This window comes from Sander lucioperca, chromosome 20, assembly GCF_008315115.2.
Source record: "Sander lucioperca isolate FBNREF2018 chromosome 20, SLUC_FBN_1.2, whole genome shotgun sequence".
In the NCBI taxonomy this organism is placed as follows: Eukaryota; Metazoa; Chordata; class Actinopteri; order Perciformes; family Percidae; genus Sander; species Sander lucioperca.
Window position 1 is genome coordinate 26,353,343 of NC_050192.1, and position 20,774 is coordinate 26,374,116.

The 20,774-nt window shown below is 40.4% G+C and overlaps 1 protein-coding gene and 2 long non-coding RNA genes across 5 annotated transcripts; 1 reads left to right on the plus strand and 2 right to left on the minus strand.

Annotated features, from left to right (window-relative positions):
* Positions 1-1,889: 1,889 nt before the first annotated feature.
* selenoo2 (selenoprotein O2) lies at positions 1,890-8,994 on the minus strand. Of its 3 annotated transcripts, XR_004896079.1 has the most exons (11): positions 8,483-8,993; positions 7,093-7,296; positions 6,830-7,007; positions 6,582-6,712; positions 5,717-5,994; positions 5,432-5,565; positions 5,180-5,211; positions 4,858-5,043; positions 3,308-3,464; positions 2,020-2,595; positions 1,890-1,925 (listed from the first exon to the last, which is right to left on the minus strand). XR_004896079.1 is itself a non-coding variant. In XM_035996223.1 (10 exons), exons 1-10 carry the CDS (start codon positions 8,914-8,916, stop codon positions 2,437-2,439), a joined length of 1,893 nt encoding a protein of 630 aa, XP_035852116.1. In that variant the 5' UTR covers positions 8,917-8,994. The 3 variants fall into 3 exon arrangements, 1 of the variants encoding a protein (XP_035852116.1); XR_004896080.1 differs by lacking the exon at positions 5,180-5,211 and having other exon boundaries at positions 5,403-5,565; positions 8,483-8,992; XM_035996223.1 differs by lacking the exon at positions 1,890-1,925 and having other exon boundaries at positions 2,437-2,595; positions 8,483-8,994.
* Positions 8,995-10,060: 1,066 nt separating this feature from the next.
* Positions 10,061-13,682, plus strand: LOC116054804. Its single transcript, XR_004106141.2, has 3 exons — positions 10,061-10,205; positions 11,532-11,581; positions 13,434-13,682. It is a non-coding gene; the product is annotated as an uncharacterized LOC116054804 (long non-coding RNA).
* A 1,577-nt stretch (positions 13,683-15,259) lies between these two features.
* LOC116054805 lies at positions 15,260-17,047 on the minus strand. The gene is made up of 2 exons (XR_004106142.1): positions 16,793-17,047; positions 15,260-15,289 (listed from the first exon to the last, which is right to left on the minus strand). It is a non-coding gene; the product is annotated as an uncharacterized LOC116054805 (long non-coding RNA).
* Between the last annotated feature and the right edge of the window lie 3,727 nt (positions 17,048-20,774).

A 20,774-nucleotide genomic window follows, 5' to 3' on the forward strand; every position in this document is an offset into this window, starting at 1 on the left:
TGTTGAGGCCCAAAATGCCTGATTTTTGCTGGAGCTTTTCTAAAAAAATTGCGATAAAAGTTGCGATGTCTTTTGTATGTTTGATGCAATGAAGTTGCGGGAGACAGTGAAAGTTGCAAAAAAAGTTGATTTTTTTTTTTTTTTTTTTTTTTTTTTTTTATATAGTTCTTTAAAAAATAAAAAGGAAACTTGTTTTGGGGAGAATGAAATTACTCTAGGCTGAGTTTTCCTAGTAACCTTAACAAAAAGTTAAGGCTGGATGCTGCAAATGTTGGTATAATATGAAAATGGCTGGATTTAAGACAAAAAATAATAATTTATTGAATGAATCAAATTTGAACATATGTGTCAGTGGCTTGTTGATCTTTACGTTGTTAGTTAATTCCCTATCCTGGGCTGGGACACACACATTCATACGGTTTGATAAAGTACTTATTGGACTTTAACTTATCATTGCACTTACAATAGCGAGCGTAGCTGTCCTCAATTTAAGTCATCCTGTACGTCTCATCTCCGCTTTTTCCTGCATCTACTGTGTGTTTGTGTGTGTGTGTGTGTGTGTGTGCGCGTGCCGGGATGCGTGTTCTTCTTCTTCTTCTGTTATATTGGCGTTTGGCATAACAACTTGTTGCATGACTGCCACCAACGGTTGGCCATAGCCTGGAGCATCAGGTGTGTGAAAACATGGAGGCCACAATAACAAAAGATTTGCTGCTGTTTTCTTATACGAGCATAGAAACAGCACATGGACAGGTGTTTGTGTTATCTGCAGGACAACGGACGGGAAAGGACACGGATAAGGTGTTTTTTTATACATGGGCCTATTTATGAATAATTTGAAACATGTTATGTCTGTGTATGTTTCTTGGCAGAGGCATTTGTCAACAATAAACAGTTTATTGTCATTGAAATATGTTCAGTGAACCAAAGTCGCCTACATCAAACGTCAGTTGTCAACAACTCGTCACCAACTGGGAAACTCGGTTAGCAAAATCTAGCCCGAGTTTCCCACCTCTGATTCCCACAGGAAGGGATGTGAATGATGACGTTTTCACGATGTCTATGAGCGCAGCATAAGAGTCACATTATACTGACGTAAAGTCTGGCACATGGGACTGCTGGGATTGGTTGAATTTGCGGGAAACTCTGGTTATTGGTCAAATTTGTGGAAAAGTTGCAGTGATTGGACAAAATTGCGAGTCGCACCAAAGTCAAGGTGATAGGTTGAATTTGCGTGAATTGGCGCAATCGCGACATCGCGAAATCCTGAAGGGACTGAATAGCTGCCAATAAAATGCATATAAAATAAATAGCATGAGCAGTGCTACACAGTAGGTATTTGAATTCAAATAATGGGTTATATCCAGTCTGTGTTCATATGTCAACTCAGGTACCATAACATTAATTGGCATAATTCTCCAGTTTTGGTAACTGTTGGATAAAAACATACTATATATCTCTCTGACGGCACACTTAATTGTCATGGTTGCTGAACAGGCAGCAGAAGAACCCAAATGCAAACGAAAGACGGATGCAGTAAAATAATTTAATAACTAAAGGCTTACGGAGTCCAAAAATTGTAATTGTAATTTATTTATTTGAACAGGGACAGTGCACAAAAAACATTAATAGATGTCTTGTGTTTCTGCCCGTAGTCCATGGCAGGAAACAAACAAACTCCAAACATTAACGAAGGTAACCAGTTTAAAAAAAACAAAAAAAAAAACAATAGGGAATACCCAGGGAAAGAGAAAAACCAGGAACACTGAAAACACACTCAACTTATTTTAATAGTTTATAGTAAGAAACTGACATTTCAGGGCCTTTTTAAGATACTGAGCTAATGCGTAGTGTGTATAGGTTTATAACAAACATCTCAACTAATGAACAACAAAATAATAATCATTCTAATATGTCGACAGTAGCTTTAAGAAACTAATGGTAATCATTTTTGCTTGCATTTGTGTTTATTGACATGTTGACCCATTAAGCCTACTTTCTATAAATAATTGATGTCACTGTGTTCCTGGTGTTTCAGACCCAGACAGGTCACAGAGTGACTGGTCATCTGAGCCGTCATACTTCATCAGCAAATTCATTGACTACATGTAGGGGTAACCATTCGGTCAACTTTGGTCAAATCCAGGGCTATGTATTACTCTTCAACCACTTTAAACACTGCAATAAAAGCGTCGTGATCACACAGACATTAATCTATGACCATACTGATGAACACTGGAACGCACTGGGTTACATAACATCCTCTTTTCAGGCAGCAGGAAGGAAAGTCTGAGGTGGAAGTAGAGAGCAACGACAGGAGCAGCAGTAACAGTACTGCCAACCCACATGGTGTTTTACTCTGAATACTGAGGCTTAGGTGGTCCACCGGTTGGAAAAAACCTCTCTCCCTGACCTGTCTGAAAGACTCTACGATGATCAGGTGATGCAGATCGTTTGTGCCCAGGCGGGAGGTTTCCTGTTGTAGGCAAGTATCCTGTTGTTCTGCTCCTTTTCACCACATGCATTAGGTCCATCCAAAGGCTCCGCAAATGCATCAGAATATGGATTCTCCAGAACTTTGAGGAGCGTGTTGACCTACAGGACAAGGTACAGGTAAGATGACTTCAATAGAGCTCAACAGTGACTACTTTTGAACAGCTTTGGTTCCAGTAGTGATTTTCCCAATTCAATATACAGTATATTGACATTTCAGAAAATGCTTAGGATTTGCTTAGGACTGTGGGTAGTGTAGTACTTCTACAAGGCATTGCGCATAAACATTGGTTTCTTAAAACATGGTTGATAGCAAACAGACTTTCGGCTTCTACAGGGGAATGAAGCCTTGCAGTTTGTGCTCATTCTACCTTGGATGGTTTAGACATTATGACTAATAATAAAAAGAAAATCCTTATGGGGAAAATTAATGGGATTTGTACTCCTGGAATCACACTGTTGAGCTGTATTGATCATTGAGGCAAAAAATAGGAACGATATAAATCATTTAAATTTAATTAAAATACAAAAAAACAACATTGCTCTTTACAATCTCCATTGACACAACTCAGTCCATTAAAGCAGCTGTTGGTCTTGCAGCACCACAGAGTTTACTAATGTACTATTGATGGCTGTTTGTCTCCACCTAGTGGCTGACTCAGATTCTCCTCTGATGGCAAATGATTTTGGACCAATCTCCTGGGAGAAACCCTGTGATGATGTGGTGAATCCATGTTACCTTTAAGCCCAGCTTTGATGGAGCTAGATGTCCCAATGGGGATTTTGACAAAGAAAGAAAAATAGGTCTCCTGACCTCAGAGAAGTCTCCATTTTCTGCAGCCTGAATTGCATTCTGGGCGATGTAGTTGCGTAGGACAACACTGGGGTTGGTGCTGTTCATCACACTGAGCCTCTCCTTTTTTATTAGTGACAGGTCACCTGTGCCATCACACTCCCTGGCTAAACGCCTCCTGGTGTTTCAGCGCGAAAGAAATTGAAAGAAAATGTGTTGATTTATCCTATATGGAAATATAAGATATGTTATATATGTACATATGCTGGTTACACATATCGAAATGCCATATATGTGCATTTTCTAAATTGGAACTTGTATAACATATACGTTATACCAATATATCTCAATTTTCAATTCAATTTTATAGTGTCAAATCATAGCAGAAATGAAAACTACATGGGATTAAGTAAAAGTACCTCCACCTCTTTAATGTACTGTGTCAGCACCACTGTGTCAACACCGCACCAGAGCTCAGCTTCCGTTTGAGTCGTTTTCTACGTCCCTATGAGGAAGTTTAAGACTAGCAAACATGATGACCGACTAACCACTGATGGATTGTATTGACCCTATAGTGAACTGTCGTTGGAAAAAGCCCAGCTCAATTCAATTTTATTTATAGTGTCAAATCATAACAGAAGTTATCTCAGGACACTTAACCGATAAAGTAGGTCTAGAACACACTATAATTTACAAAGACCCAACAATTCACCCCACAGAGCAAGCATTTGGTGCGACAGTGGTGAGGAAAAACTTCCTTCTTACAGGCAGAAACCTCAGACGGACCCAGGCTCTAGGTGGGTGGCCATCTGCCGCTGCCGGTTGGGACACAGAGACACTGATACAGATATAAAGAAATATGATTCATAATAAATCTATTACATATCAGTTACACGTACGTATATGTGGAATAAATATACACTTCTACTTCAGTGTCAAATATGTAACTATTCAAAACAGCATTAAATTGGAGTCATCGCTGTCTTAATAACTGCAGAAAGTCTGACCCAAACAGCTGATCTGCAGCGTTATCCAGTGCACGGCACAGTTGAACTTCTGCGTAGGAATACAAAAGTTCTACGGTTGAGAAAGAAAGTGCCAAAGGAAAGGGCTGTCTCACGGCAAGGTAAAGCGTTTAAAATATTCTGAATATAATGTACACTTAAATACGTTATTTTTTTAGGTGGGCCTTTTTCTAGGTGTCTTACAACACCTTCTACAGCAATAGATTGCTTAGCTTCCATGTTAGGACTCCGGTCTGTTTGTCCAAACTGGGAACGTGCCGACCGACATTTACTGTACGTAATAGGCTACACTCACTATCAAGAAGTACCTCGTACTTTCAAACCATACTTCCAAACTATCCCTTTATGGGAAATATTCAGCTCATTTGTTGCTGAATGCTCCACTACATTCAGAAGCTAGTCTCTAACTTTCTCTGCTGTTTGGTGCTGGGCAGGTAGCATGTAGTGGGTTCATCTGTTGTTGGAAACAGCCAAAACCATGAGCTGAAAGACACTAAAACACTCTGAAGCTCTGAGGGGAAACAACAGTCTTCCTTTTTTCCTCACCTGTATCGGCTAACCCAGCAAATCCAGTCACCGCGCTGCTTTTTCTTAAGCTCATCCTCATCTGTCTCAAGCAGCTCCTTTAGCCGTCCCATCAGTTCCAGTTGCTGGGACACAGCTGGCCTATCGGCCACCATCCCAAACATGACTGGGTTAGTTTGTGCCATGGACAGAATCATCGCCAATTCACTAGAAATGGAGAAAATGCTAGAGCTAAGTGATGTTGACCACAGAAACAGCTTAGTCCTACATTATGGTCCATGTTCACCTGCTACGGTCTCAACATAATTCCTTCCAAATGCTACAAAACACACATTTAACTTACATATTGTCTTGGTAAGCTTTTTCCCCACAATGCTAGCATATAAAAGAAAAAAACAAATGAGAGGACAAGAGAGATTTAGACATTTTAACCAGTGCTTTGTTCAGCTAGCATTAAATGCACATTCATTGGGAGTATATGGTGGGGCAGCTAGATACTTTAAATTCCTGCTATACAGCTGCTCTGTGAAGAAACACGTGTATCCAACCACCATACACTCCCTCACCGGTCCTCCATAGTTGGCTTATTAGCCACCTTTAGCTCCTCAATAGAGGCACACTGCTCTAGGATGAGGTGTACTACTGGCTCCACTGTGGCCCTCCCACTGTGGCCCTCGTCAGGCCAGGGGACACGGCTCAGCAGGCGGAAGGTGTTGGTGAAATCTGCACCTGGAAACACATTTTGTTATAGTACCATGCCATTAATGAGATATTTGATGAACATTAAAGCATGTAAACATGTTATAGCAGAAACCCAAAATACAAGTATGAATGTGAATATGAGCGTAATATGGGGCCTTTAAGTTGTCTGTCTTTGTACCAGTGTTGTGCATAAGGCGCAGTAGGTCTGATATGAGTTCGCTGTCCTCCGGCTCTTCTTTTCCAACAAGGCCCAGCTTTTTCCTCATGATACACAGGTAGAAGGCTTCGTATGTGGGCATGAATTGATCCAGGACAGCCCCGGCCTCGGCTGCATCCAGCTCAGAATCCAACGCCTCTGCCAGACGGGCCAGGTTCCAGCGGCACATAGATGGCTGGGCTTGGTACGAGTAGCGGCCTCTTTTGTCGGAGTTGTTGCAAACGAAATCTGGATCAAACCTGACACATGGGGGAGGGGGAGGAGGGGTTTCATACAGAATATGATTTGAGTTAATGTATTTCAATTTGTATCTTCTTTTTAGTTATGTGAAAACTGATTCTTACTTTCAGAACCATCTCAAAGGTTATTTTTTTTTAGTTTAACCACATTCAGTGTCTTTTTGTACAAGTGCTAAATGCACAGGTTTTTTTTGTTTTGCAACATGCATTTAGCCTACAGTGAACAATAAACATTTATTTCTCCAGCTTCATGTCCTGAGCATTGTGTTTTCTATTTTTCTACGTAGTGTTTAGTGACTGTTCAGTAGTGTTTTTAATTTTGATTGACTCGGGGCACGATTTGACAACATAGTTCAGTTTTGAGCACAGATTGAACTGTTTTGAGGTGAAAGTTTGGTTTTGCAAGAAGAGTCTGAGGTTTTGAATGTAGCTTGAAAATTGGGTTTTGTGTTCACAGTTTAGAGAAATGGAGAGCAGTTTTCAAGAAATGTGTCTTAGCAATCGAGAAAAACTGTAACCGGTAAGTGTAAAAGCTAAGAACACACTCTTGTCAAATAATAAGTGCACTTCCACTTTCAGCAGCCTACCTGTCCATGAAACCAAAGGGTCCATAGTCCAGAGTAAGACCCAAGATGCTCATGTTGTCTGTGTTAAGGACGCCATGGCAAAATCCGACACACTGCCACTGGGCCACTAGCTTAGCGGTTTGCTTCATCACCTGGAGTTAGACACGTCAAATCTGATGGTTAATATGCAAAACCACCAGCATGAAATGAGCCAACCTACAGGGAGACATATCATTATTAGCACAGTGTATTAACACCCTAGTTCTCACCTCTCTGAAAAAAGCCATATTCCTGTCTTTCCGGTTGCTATGAGTCTGTTGGATATAAGGATAAAAAGCCTCAATGACATAATCCAGCAGCTGAGCACGAATGTCATGCCGTCCTGCACTGGGACCCTGCAGGCCTGAGAAATCATCTCGGCCCAGAAAGATCTCAAAAGATCCAAATCTAAAACGGAGAGAGGGACATAATCAAACATCCATATGTATCCACAGATGGCCAACGGTCTGAAAACACTAGAAATGTGTCCTACCTGATGAAGGACGGGGCGAGACGAAGGACAACTGAACAGCGCTCCGGAATGCGCCTGCCGCTGTTGAGTGGATCCCTGGTGACGTAGAGGTCGGAGGTGACAAGCGAGGCTGCACGGGTGCTGGGTATCCCCAGGGCGGCCATGGCCTCGCTGCACAGGAACTCTCTGATGCTGGAGCGAAGCACCTTCCTGCCATCACCATCTCTGACAAAATGGGTTTGTTTGTTATTCAGCTGTCATTCACCAGTGAGTTAAATATGTTGCTCAGTCGGGTTAATACATTCAATTATTCCATGAAAACTTAATGCTATTATATTACACCAGTAGTTGAACTTGCAAACTGTCTCAAAAGTTCTGTTAAAGTTCCAAAACAAGAGCTCTTTAATGTCAAACTACTACTACTTAGTGCCTGAATTAAGACCAAAAAAAAGGTGCCAGTACACTAATTCAGCAGTTCCATGAACTGATGGTCTGTCTAGCTTTGGAGAGACTAACATACCGGTATGTTGTAATAAAAAAAAGAAAGAAAGAAAAATAGACTTTTTAGAAAGTTATGACTTTGAATTGTGATTAATTTGAAATGTTCTGTAACTTATGCAATGCTGTGATCTTATTTAATTTGTTTTGTTTTGCCAGATTGGGGGATAATGTATTCATTTCATTGGTTAAAATGTTCATATTCAAAGGCAATATGAAAATCTCAATAAAAATGTTAAAAAAAAGAAATTCAGCAGTTCCATGACAAGATCATTGCATGTGTTGTGTATATATATATATATAATATAAATAGTGATTAAGTTATAAAATATACTTTGTACAACCTCTTATTAGTCTGCGTGCTCTGAAACCCTCTACACTTCTAATACTCACGTGACCATAGGTGCCGGTACTGGGGGAGTACTGGCCCCTTCCAAAGGTCAAAAAGTTTGAGTTTTCACACTCAATTCCAGCCAGGTTACAATTTGCCCCTACTTTCTAAAGCTATAGCTTTAAAAAGTAACCACATATATATATATATAGGATATATAGGCCTACTTAAGTCAGTCTCCAATATTCCTTATTCAATATGTGTTTAACAGACCAAATCACCTGGAGAAACTAAAGGTGTAGCACTAGTTGGACTCAGCACACAGTAGTTAAGCAATAGGGGACACATTTGATGTGTGCCAAGCAGTTAAGCTCTTAAGCAGCTCTCTTTGGGTTAATGCTTTCACATGCCTCTGGTTAGCAAATCTTATGAAGGATTGGCTGTGTCACCTGCTGAAATTGTCATACTCTCACTTGGTCAGATAAAACTTCAGCTAGCTATAAACTGTTCCAAATGTGTTGTCTTAAAATGAGATGCCAAATGTGTAAGTGCTGAACTGTCAGCACACAGCAAAAAAAATACCTGGAGTAAGGTGTGACTCCTGCGCCTTTCACCTGAATCTCCCATCGCCCATGGGTGCCCGACTCTACCTCCCCCAGGTACATCACCGCTCCATCTCCCAGTTGTCCCGCAAACAGGCCGAACTGGTGCCCGCTGTAACAGTGCGCAGCCGGCTCGGAGCCCGGCAGCAGCCGGGAGCCGCTCAGATACTCCGGAGCCAGGGGATTACTCAACACATCCCGCTCACTCAGGTCGAGCAGAGCCAGCGCTGACAGGGACTGGGCCACGAAGGTCGGACGTATCAGGGGCTGGAGAGTCCGGATTCTGGAGTAACATGCCGCTGGGACCGTCCGGGACCCGGGCTCCTCGGAGTCGTCCACCGGCAGCTTTTTCAGCGCGGTGTTGTTGAAAGGTAGGCGCTTCAGAGCCGTGGACACGCATCGGGAGGGCTCCATGAAGACTGGAGTTTAATACGACCCAGTCAGTCAGTGGTAGGGCTGTGGCGTTATTAGGTTATTAGCTATTGTAGCCTATGGCACTCAGTGTTCAGGACCGTGACACAGTCCAAATGTAAGCCTTAAAAGTGAAAAGCTATAGGCTGGAATTAAATAGAACACATTTAGTCTTTGCTTTTTTTAATCCAGGCTATACCCAAAGGCTTCAAAGTAGAAACATAATAGCCTACTAATAAATATAAAAGAAAAAAAAAAAAAAAAAACGGTGCAAATCCAGAAAAAAACTTATTAGTTATTTAAATTATAATATTTATGAGTTAGCGATACAACAAATCAATTCTATGTTGCCTGTTTTTATTAAAGGCTATATGTTTCATTGGAGTGCCTCTCTTGGTGGTTCCCAAAGTGGGGTCCGGGGACCCCCCAGGGGTCCTTGAGGGGGTTCCAGGGGGTCACCAGCAAAAAGAGGAATAATTCAAAAATAATAATTTATTTTCACTATACTTCCATCCGTAACGTAAGTAGCGCAAGGACAGAATGTATGACTATTTTGGTTATGGGTTTCATTCACTTTCTGTAATAGAACATCTAAAAGCAAAATTCCTATCAGACAAATCCCTTGGACCAAATCTTATCAAATGGATCTTTGGTCTAATCTGTGTCAGTTTAGCGCTACGGAGGAGGGTCTGGCTAGTCCATACAGGGAGCCATGGTGCCGCTGCAAAATAGCCTCGGGAAGGCACTTGGTGGAACGTGTACGTTCAAAGGTTGTTTTAGTCGTGCAACAGAAAACTCAGATTGGACAGATAGTCTAGCTAGCTGTCTGGATTTACCCTGCAGAGATCTGAGGAGCAGTTAACCATAGTCCTCAGAAATCCACCAGAGTTTAAAATTTCAACGCAAAGAAAGCGGAAGGTAACTGACATCCGGCAGAAAAGAGTGAAATCACACTGAAAAAAGTTAAACCACTGTGTCATTTATTTAAAGTGCATTTTTATGTTAGTCTAGTCAAAAATCATGGTTTCTAGGATAAACCTGTTTATTTCTGTTTGCATAAAAATAGATAACACTCCCCAGAGCCATAGCCTTTCTCTATCACTCTGACACTCCCCATAGAAAAAATTTAATTCTATTTTCACTTTAAACCAGAGGTTTTCATGTCACGTGACATACGTAACGACGTAATCCCATGACCTTGCATCGTTCGTTCTGAGTTTTGCTGCTGTCCGCAAATACCTCGCTTCGATGAAGACGGCGTTTGGTTTTTCAAGGAAACTTGTTTAAACAAGGTAAGAAGTCTTATTGGGTTGTTTTAATGGTAGCGTTTGTTTTCCATGCTCATTTAAAGTTGGTGGAAGGAAGGGCAACTACTTTACAACTGCTCTTATTTTTGCACACATGTTAGCTAACACTAGCTAACGTTAGCTAAACTAAGTTATTTGAATTCTTTTCACATGCACAGGGAGATTCTGTTGTTGCCTTGATTTCAAAAAATAATGGTAGTATGATAACGCTCGTATTTAAATCGTGCTTAAAAAACTAGGAGAGGGCCTGTTCTGCTCTCTCGACATGTTTTTGCCGAGGGCGGGGAGGTGTGCACCTCGCAACGGGAACACCGCAGCTACCATAAATTAAGCTGTAGGTGGAAGACTGTTCCCCCCGTCGATATGTTTCCCCCAACGATGCCTGAACTTGAACCACCTTATCGCTAACCACAGTGGGGTCGCTACGCATTTAAACAGGAGGGAAATACTATTCGACGGTGGAACAGACTTTGACACAACAGCGGCTCGCACACGCCGTACACACAGAGCTGGCAGCAGAGCAAAGTGAGGCGAAGAAGGTAAGAACTCGTCAACGTTGACATTTTGTCGCATTTGATGGCTTAAATGCATGTTACTGTAAGTGGCATAAACCTTTGGAGTAAAAGACTAAAGAACAATTTACTAAAACGTTTATTTAACAAATAAAAATGTAACGTTAGTTTGACTGTGGTCATGATCGTTTGCCTGCCCGCCCTTGTCTTTAATCCACCGCAGATATGTTTAACGTTACACAGCCACAGCTCGTGGTCTGTTTGTGCTAATCCAACGGCAATTAAACATTGTCGGCTTCATGTCTGATAAAATGCACCCTGATCAATTTTCACTAACTTTAAAAGTCGATGGAAAAAAAACGTCCAGAATTATAAACGGGAGTATTTCAGTTCAATGAGTTGGAATTCGCAGTCGGAGCTCCGCTCAAGCACTGAACAAGTCTTTTAATGAACTAGTTTTAGTGATTCATGACACTTAAATAAGTGCTCTGCACATCACTACCCGTGAATCTGTTCAGTTTAGCAACAGAGATATTAATAGGTGACCGTTTTCTGTGCCATAGAGACTTTTTAATACAGAGTTACAGTTTTGCTTTGAGGGATATCATAACTTTGGTCCTCTTGCTCTTTCATGAGTACTGATTAAAAATGAATTTATGTTTAATTCTATAATCTGTCAGTATAATGCAATACCGCCAATATTTCTGATGTAATAATAGTTTTTAGTGACAATTACGGATAATGCTAATATCCCCATGTGAAACTAAATGTGAAATCTCGCCTTTTTTTGGCTTTACAGGTTTGCTGTTTCCTGAAAAGGTCACAATTTTAGCCATATTACTGAATTTGGTAAGTCCCGGAATTAAGTGAACATTTTCATGTATGTTTAATTACGAATTACGAACCCAAAATAGAGATGCAGCCAATAGCCTAATATATTTAAACTTACTAATGTAATATGTATTAGTAATAATGTAATTAAAATAGTTTTAGTTACATTTGTTATATAGTGGATGGCAGTATGAAAGTGTCTCGTCATATCTCTAGTCAAAACAAATATTACAAAAGTTACCCACCTTAATATAAGTTCATTTGACCAGGCAATAAACTATTAAATAAATAGTAAATCATTTCATGCAGTTTAAGTAACCTTAAAATTGATTTAAATGATTGCAGTAATTGTAAGAAAATCAGTTTATTGTGTTTTATACTGTATAAACCTATTCACTTATTACAGCTTTTGAATAATGTAGGGACATATTTCTGGATAGTGTGATCAATTGTAGCGGTATATGGACACAAGTAATGATACCTTTACCACTAATGAACTAGTAAAATGAAATATCTATTGCTTTGAAAAGGTGTTGCTTTCCTACTGAAGTAAATTACAAAAACATAACTGTTTATATAAACTGCATGCAAATGTACCATTCTGCATCATGTAAATTGTATTAAGTGGCAAATGGGTAAGGTGGGTCTACTTTTCTTTCTTTCCTAGTCTTCTGATGAATGTGGAAATGCAAAGACTGTGGTACATCTGTTTCACAAAGCTCTGAGCTACTTAAACATTATAAGCTTGAACACAGACATTACGGACGTCACCATTCCTATCAGTGCATCTATTTCAACTGCAAGTTGCAATCAAGGTTCAAATTTAAAAAAAATATTTTCAACCTATAGCGCAGCCCCTGAAAAACAGTGAAACAGTAGTTTGTGTATTTCAGGGGTGTTCCTACAAACCAAATATTTATGGTTCTTTCCGAACTCACAGAAGCAGAAATCATAAGGATTGTTCTGAAAATGACCTAAAGCCTGAAGTGGATACTGCTGTAAGTCATTCTAGCAGTATCCAGATTGATAGTGTTGGTACTGAGCCCTCAGATGAATTAAGTACAGATGACTTGGGTGATTCCAGTTTTGATGTGCAGGATTTAAATGACTTGACATGTAATGTTGAGCTCAAAGTTGCCTCCCTTTTACTAAAGCTAGAACATATTTATCTTGTTTCTAGTGTGGCTGTTGATGTACTTTTTTGCAAGAGTTTGACTATTTAATAGGCACTGCTTCTGTCCCTCTTGGCAAAGACATCAACATGTGGACACTGTGAACCTTGCAAAAAGTGCATCCTATGACGGCTTCAACTACAGGACTGAAATGGTGGTAGCCCATGGGTCGCTGGCTGGACTTCCAGAGTTCTGGGAAATAGTTCATATGATTGTTCTACAAGAGAGATTAATTTTCATTGTCAAAAAATGGGATGCCTGGTACCTGGAACATTACAGAGCTTATGACTTAGTCATATCTACTGATAGGGAACTAAGGCTTGTTGGGGTGCATGAATTGACAGATCCCTACCCTCTAGCTCACTACATGGTTGATGGACGGCACCTCATCTCTCTGAAGAGATACATACATGCATAAGGTTGAATATGAATGAGTGTAGGATTGGAAATATTTGAGAATTCCTTGTTTTGCTTTTATTTGCTGCCCTCTCATAATGTAAAAAAGACACTGCTTTAAGGCCATAGCAGTTTGACTTTTGATACAAATTTATGGGAATTTAAGAAAGTGTGAAACTTCTCTATATCACTATAATTGTGATTAGGGGGATTGTTAATCATACAATTGGTGAGTAGTAATTAGATGAAAGTTATGGACCATACAACTAATACTGCTGTTTTTTTATTCTTGTTTTTACTAGATCCTTTTTGATGGGCGGACATGGCAGTGAAAAAGCTAGCCAAGTTGCGAGTTGTTTTGAATCCTGATGACACCAGGAAGCTAATTCTGCCTGATGGAATTCAGGCAGAATTCCAGAGTTAATGGAGCAGCTTATGGATGAAGTCTGGAAAGTGTGTGGGTTAAATGGGAATTTCAGACTGCAGTACCAAGACAGAGACTTTGGAGATGCGCTAGTGAACTTGACATCTACTGCTGAACTTGAGGATTTGGCAACGGTCAAGGTCATCCCAATAACTGATGATTGCAGCCAATGACTTAATCTCACTGTCTGTAATGATTTGTCAACTCAATCAGATGACACAGAGCTCCTTTCCACACCCTCCAGCTCTGTCTCTACAAGAACTCAGATGTGGCCAAGAGAGTTTCCGATACCAACGTTCTCCTATGACACTGAAAAGGGGAATGTGGTATATAGGTCAAACATGACAAGGTTGACACCTAGTTCAAAAACAAAATCAGATATTCTGGAAAAGGTAGCTGAAGAGATATTCAAGTAGGCCTACCCAACAGATTCTGACTTCAGAGACGTTGCCGAAGCACTAATCAAGAAGCATCCATGCCTCTCTGAACCTGGTTCCTACAACGGTTGTTAGAGGTGGGGTATTGACCCTTCGCTAAGTCAAGCCCGACGGAACAATAATAGCGTAGTATTTGCCAGCTGCGAACAGGTGCGACAACTACACAGCTATGCTCCGTAGAGGCTCATACAATCATTTCAGATTGAATTCATTTTCAGGCTGGTTCTGTGGATTTCGGGCTAGTCGTGGTTAAATGTTGTACCTAGATCATGTGTAATATTGATACTTGTTACCTGGCAAGGTTTGAAGGACATACGTTTATTCCCCTTTCCAAAACCAAAATCAACCCCTGTCTGCTAGGTGGCTATCCAGTTTAGCGTAGCTAGCCTCCCCCACAACAACAGGTGGCGCTATGAGTCAATTTAAATGTGGTGCGAGGTAGAGCAGACTTTGTAAATATTTCCATGGTAATGTACTGTTTAAAAATTATAACTACTTTTGAGGGTGTTTATCAATCATGAGAAATTATCCAACGTATAGTTTTGTTTAGTCATCAATGTTTTGTTAAACTTAGAAGCAGCATTTTTATTTTTTATTTTGAAATGTCTTTCGATATTTATGAGTGTGAACTTTTGGGGGGTTTTAAATCCCCAAAAATTCCAAACTTGTTAAAATAAAGCATGTGCTGATAACTTTTATTCCTATTACAGTTTGATTTGAAGTGCCCTTACTGAGTGTTAAGGGCAGAATCAATTCAGCAGAACTGATTGCATCCCCGTTTTTCTCAGCATAGATGAGTGTAAGATAGATAAATTTTAAAAAAAGAGCTGGTAACAGTGTTCTTTTATAGCATTGTATCTTTCTTAAACAGTGTATTTCTGATCATTTTAATGTCTGCTCTGCTCAAACCCGGCATCCTGGTGCATTTAAATTTACTCATAGCCACCTGAAAGTCTCGCGAAAGGCCAATTACTTATTTGTGAGAAAATCCATAGCATAATCTGATACTGTATTTGTTCCTTAAGCATGATGTAAGGAATTACAATTATGTTGTATATTTGCTTTGATGTTTGTATTTGTATGGGTTTTCTAATTGCTAACCTAATTCCACCGGGCATGGCTGTGTGCCCTTCTGTCTGTGCTGGCTTCGCTGAAGCTGGTCGCGGCCACTCTAGTAAATGCTTGCGTTTCCACCAGAAGCGCCGTGGAGCGTTTCACAAGTTGCTGGGTGCGCTGCTCCGCTAACAATATGTGCCATCTCTTTTTCTGACAGAAGCCTTGGCCTTGCCGCATCAAGCTACACAGAGCTACGGTGGCCGACAGGGGCAAACGCCCTGCAACTTAAGAAAACACATGCAAATAAACAAAACACAAGCAAATTAAGAAAACATCGTATTATTATTATCATTAATTTGACAACACATGCACAGCATTCAGCAAACGCACTGCAATTGCACACAGCACAACCAAATACACAAATGCGCTGCATATACAAAACGATGCAAAAAGAAAAGCACACAAACCCTGAAAAAAGAAGCGATGCAAAAAGAAAAACAACTTCATTAATTTGACAACACATGCGCAGCATTCTGTAAATGCACTGCAAATACACACAACACAACCAAATACATAAACACGCTAGAGAGAGAGAGAGAGAGAGAGAGAGAGAGAGAGAGAGAGAGAGAGAGAGACTGCTTTGAGATCATAGACTGTAAATATTAAGTCAATGTTTGGTGGGTGTGTCTCGGCTCAGGTCCCAGCTGATACTCAATCAGCAGCTGACGTCTGTAAACTTGTGGTGATAAAACATTTAAAACTGCATCAGCGTTTAACGTTGACGTTTGTTTAAGCCATATTACATGAGAGGGTTTGAAAGGCGCATCACTGAAGTGTAGGCCTCCTCAAGTGTAATATTGTGATTATACAACAACAGTTACCAACAAAATAAGTGATCAATCTGTATTCATATTGTGGAGCAATTCGCTCTTGAAATACAAAAAAACAAAAAACAGACAGGATTTATAGTCCCTCCCTGTTTAGTAAACCAGCCAATTTACCGTGGGATTTATCAAACTGAATAAATCCCGCCCGCACATATAAACACAAAACTACTTTGCTAACTCCATCTGCTGAAAATCTGCTGTTATTGTATTCATTAGCTTGATTGCCGTACTGTTTAGTTCAAAAACATCCAAAACACCAAAGTACAAAGACATAGGACGGGAGCTTTTATTTTGAAAAGACAACTTCCATTGTGTAATCTGGATGCAGTGTTTATTTTGTTGCATTTGTTTTCTGGGTTTGTGTGCTTTTCTTTTTGCATCGTTTTTTATTTGCAGCGCGTTCGTGTATTTGGTTGTGTTGTGTGTATATGCAGCGTGTTTATGTATTTGGTTGTGTTGTGTGTATTTGCAGTGCATTTATGTATTTGGTTGTGTGTATATGCAGCGTGTTTATGTATTTGGTTGTGTTGTGTGTATTTGCAGCGTGTTTATGTGTTTGTTGTGTTGTGTGTATTTGCAGCGCGTTTGCTGATGCTGCGCATGTGTTGTCAAATGAATGAAGTTGTTTTTCTTTTTGCATCGCTTCTTTTTTCGGGGTTTGTGTGCTTTTCTTTTTGCATCGTTTTGTATATGCAGCGCATTTATGTATTTGGTTGTGTTGTGTACAATTGCAGCGCGTTTGCTGAATGCTGCGCATGTGTTGTCAAATTGATGGGGTTTTTTTATTTGCTTGTGTTTTGTCTATTTGCATGTGTTTTCTTAAGTTGCAGGGCGTTTGCCCCTGTCGGCCTCTGTACAGAGCAGATGAGCCGAGTAGGAAGTCAGACACAGAAGAGAAGAGAATCCGGTCAAATAAAACAATAAAACAAATAATATATTATATAAAATATTTGTCTCTTCAGAGCAGCAGCAGTAGTGCAGACAGAGCAATGAAAGCCTGGATATTCCAAATCTTGCATTGTGTAAGGTATCAAGCTGTGGGCAGATTCTGAAATTAATGAAAATATGAAAGCACAAGGCAGTTGTGTCTTTTAACATTATAGTGCAACTCTAGAAGTTTAACGTTTATAACATTTTGGAGGACAATAGTAATACTTCTACTAATGCTTTACTTGCGATGAAGTCAAATGTTTGCTATGAGAAAGGTATTTGGAGGAGCTGCCATTTACCATCTGCTGGAATTTTCAAGTCATTACATTTCCAAAATTCAATCCCAATTAATTTAATTAATTTGTATTTACAGATTTGATTGAGAAAACTTTTGCGTGGGTATTTCTTTTCTTTAAATTGGTGCACCAGACAAAGGTTTAATCAGAATAACTTAAAATAAATCTCTTGTCTTTTATCAGGTTGTTCAGAAGGACCAAGCTGAAACAGAGCTCGAGAGGTGTACAGTGGCAGTGTTTGTTATAAAGGAGGAGGATCCTCTCCAGCCACCACAGGACGTTGGGGTTGTAATAGAAGGTGTGGAAGTCCTTAACAAGCTGCCATCAGTTACACATGCATGTGTCATGTTATTTGGCCTCATCTACGCTCTAAACTTGAGCTATCCAGGTGAGCTCAAATACACTTTTGATGCGCTGCAGAAAATCTTTATGGAGATTGAACCAAAGACAATGAGACGCGGAGAGTGCAGTCTGAGTGTCAAGCTCTAAATAATGGATTATTCGAAGAAACAGACATTTGGATACAGCATGTTTTTGTTCTGTGTTCTAGTTTGTATTCAAATACCTTGCAGGAGAATGAAAGGGGTCATTGTTAAATGTAAATAAGAGACACATACTTCAATTGAACACAGCCTTACTTTCAGAATTTCTTTAACAGAATTTGTCTCATTTTTTGTGGAAACCCATGTCTGGTAACACTGTCAGAGTGCGGCTCTGGTGGAGTTGTGTCAAGTAAAAAAAAAAAAAAAAAAAAAAGAAGTTAAACAAATTGAGAGATTAAGAATTTGCTCTGTGAAGGGAAAAGTAGACTTGCATAGAAATCCTCACTTTGTCTGGTGAATGTTCATTTCTAAAATGTCTTCTGGTACAAAAAACAAAAGGACTGCAATCTGTTTTCAAATGTCAGAAGCCTTGTGGGTTTTTAGAGAAGAGTAAAAGCTAATGTGGACAGTGGTAATATGCAGCAATTATAAGAACATGACTGCTGCTGTTCATAGATTGCACCCCCAGCAGTTGAACTGTATTTTCTAATTTTTTTTCTGGTCTGTAGTTACATTTGTAATAGTTCAAAATAATGTAGAATATGCAGGAAACTTTATTACAGACGGAATACTCTACACACTACGCAAGCTTCGCCTGCTTCGGAGACCAGCACCTCAGCCTGCGATGTCGCTCAATGCTGCTAGCCGGTAAGGGGACATCCTCAGCGGTGAAACGTGGAACGAGGCCTAGCCAACCACCTGTCCCATCCATCCTGCTTGCAAGTGTCCGCTCATTAGACAACAAACTGGACCAACTTCAACGAAACTCCCAACGCAAGTTCAGAGACTGCTGTGTTTTTGTTGTTGTGGAAACATGGCTGAACAACAGTGTACAGGACTATCCAGCTACCAGGCCTGCTGCTCTGTTGCCGGGTAAGACTAGTGGGGTGGGCTGTGTTAACACAGACTGGTGCTTGTATCCAACTAACTGCTATCTGCTGGTGGAGTTTGTGACTGTTAAATGCCGACCATTGTACATTCCACGCAAATTTACGGCTGTGTTTATACTCTGTGTTTACAGCCCACCAAGTGCTAATGCTAGTATGCGTTAGCTGAACTTTACGGAGCATATAATGTGTGTGCACTAAATGGAGCCTGTTTTGTATGTCATTTTTATATAATGTCGTTTTAATATATTTTAAATGTGTAACACCACTTGAGCCACGGTGAAACGTTGTTTTGTGTATATGGTTGAAATGACAATAAAACACACTTGAGTTGAGTTGACTGTCTTGCTAGCTATGTTTCCATCCACACGTTTTTAATCAGAATTAAGTGATATCGAATGAAAAATGCCTTATGGAAACAGTAAAATTCGATTGAATTTCATGAATATCAACTCAAAGGAAATACGTTCGGTCTCATCGGATTTTATCTTGATCGATATACGGCTTATGCGATAAACGCTGATGGAAACGTTATTTGCCGAATAAATAATGAATTGCGATTAAGTTTTAGGTCATTTTATGGTTGCAACCCGTCACAAAACGAAGAAGTTTTAGTTAATTTCCGCCCAGTCTATCCGCTCTGTTTGCACACATGGCGGGTGTCAACAAAGACAGATGTAAGTGGACGAACGAGGAACTGTTTGGAGCGCTGTCGTTCCCACACCACAGGCCGCCTCCGTTGTTGTCGGGCATTTACGTGCATCTGCATTACAACAATTGTGCAATTACAATTACACAATTACAATTTGTGCAATATTGATCATTTGTTAGTAGATGGCGCGATCCATTTTGTCTAGCAAAACTTTGTTCGCAAATGTTTCCTTGAATGTTGTGCGATTCAGTGCGAAAATGAATGGAAACACCTTAAAATGTCTCAAATCAATTCGATAACTTAGCTACTGTCTGTCTGTCTGTAAACGGTAGGCATGACTTGGGAGTGGACTCTAAAGCAGCGAAGCAAGTGCATTCTGGGATTTGGGGTCTTTCATCCACATGAGCCAAAAACACATTTTCTGGCTTTTCTCGGCCTAAACAGTACCAATTTCTAAAGAAAATTCACATTTCTACTACATAAGTGACCCAATTAAAGATATATTCATCTTTTCAACGGTGAAATATCCCTTTAAGGTATATGTAATACTACAGAGTGCATTTGATTTCTGAAGGAACTGACTACTGGACAGCTAGATATTAAGTTAGGTACAGACTTTATTTGGGTTTTTGCGGCTTCTTGTACTTTTCTACTTTCACTCCACAATCTTTTGAACTTCATGCTGTCACCATAACCCATCCGGTACAACTAGTCATTGTTGTTATCTACCGCCCACCAGGTCCTCTGGGAGAGTTTTTGGAGGAGCTGGATGTCCTTCTTTCAAACATCCCTGAAACTGGCCCTCCGCTGGTACTTCTGGGCGACTTCAACATCCAGACAGAGAAGTCAGCTGCCTTTTCTCACCTTCTCTCTTCTTTTGCCCTCTCACTCTCTCCTTCACCACCCACTCACAAAGCTGGCAACCACCTAGATCTCATCTTCACCAGAAACTGCTCTACATCCAACCTCACTGTTACTCCACTCCATACCTCAGACCATTTCTTCATCTCTTACTCTCTCCCGCTCTCCCAAGCTCACAACCATATCTCAAGAGACACCATACCTGTCCGCCGTAATATTCGTTCACTCTCTCCTTCTTCTCTGGCGGCATGTACTTTATCAACCCTCCCTCCATCCGACTCTTTCTTACTCATGCCTCCCAATGCTGCCACAGACACTCTCCTCTCTACTCTATCCTCCTCTCTCGACTCTCTCTGCCCTCTTACTTCACGACAGGCTCGCAAATCCTCCCCAGCGCCGTGGTTATCTGACTCAGTACGTGCTGAAAGATCAACTATACGGGCAGCGGAAAGGAAATTGCAGAAATCTAAACACCCAGATGATCTGCTTACCTATCAGTCTCTTCTTTCCTCCTTCGCTGCCTCTATTTCTGCAGCCAAAAGCTCTTTTTATCAAACCAAAATTGCATCCTCTTTCTCGAACCCCAAAAAACTTTTTTCCATCTTCTCTAACCTCCTAGATTCCCCCAGTTCACCTCCTCCCTCCTACCAACCCACTTTGTCAACTACTTT

Bases quoted from the DNA above. Each gene is read 5' to 3' on its own strand.
- selenoo2 (XM_035996223.1), bottom strand. From the start codon at position 8,916: ATGGAGCCCTCCCGATGCGTGTCCACGGCTCTGAAGCGCCTACCTTTC. The intron at 7,008-7,092 runs GTAGGACACATT...TCTCCGTTTTAG, and splicing joins CTCGCCCCGTCCTTCATCAG to ATTTGGATCTTTTGAGATCT. The intron at 5,044-5,179 runs GTAAGTTAAATG...CTCCATTTCTAG, and splicing joins AAAGCTTACCAAGACAATAT to TGAATTGGCGATGATTCTGT.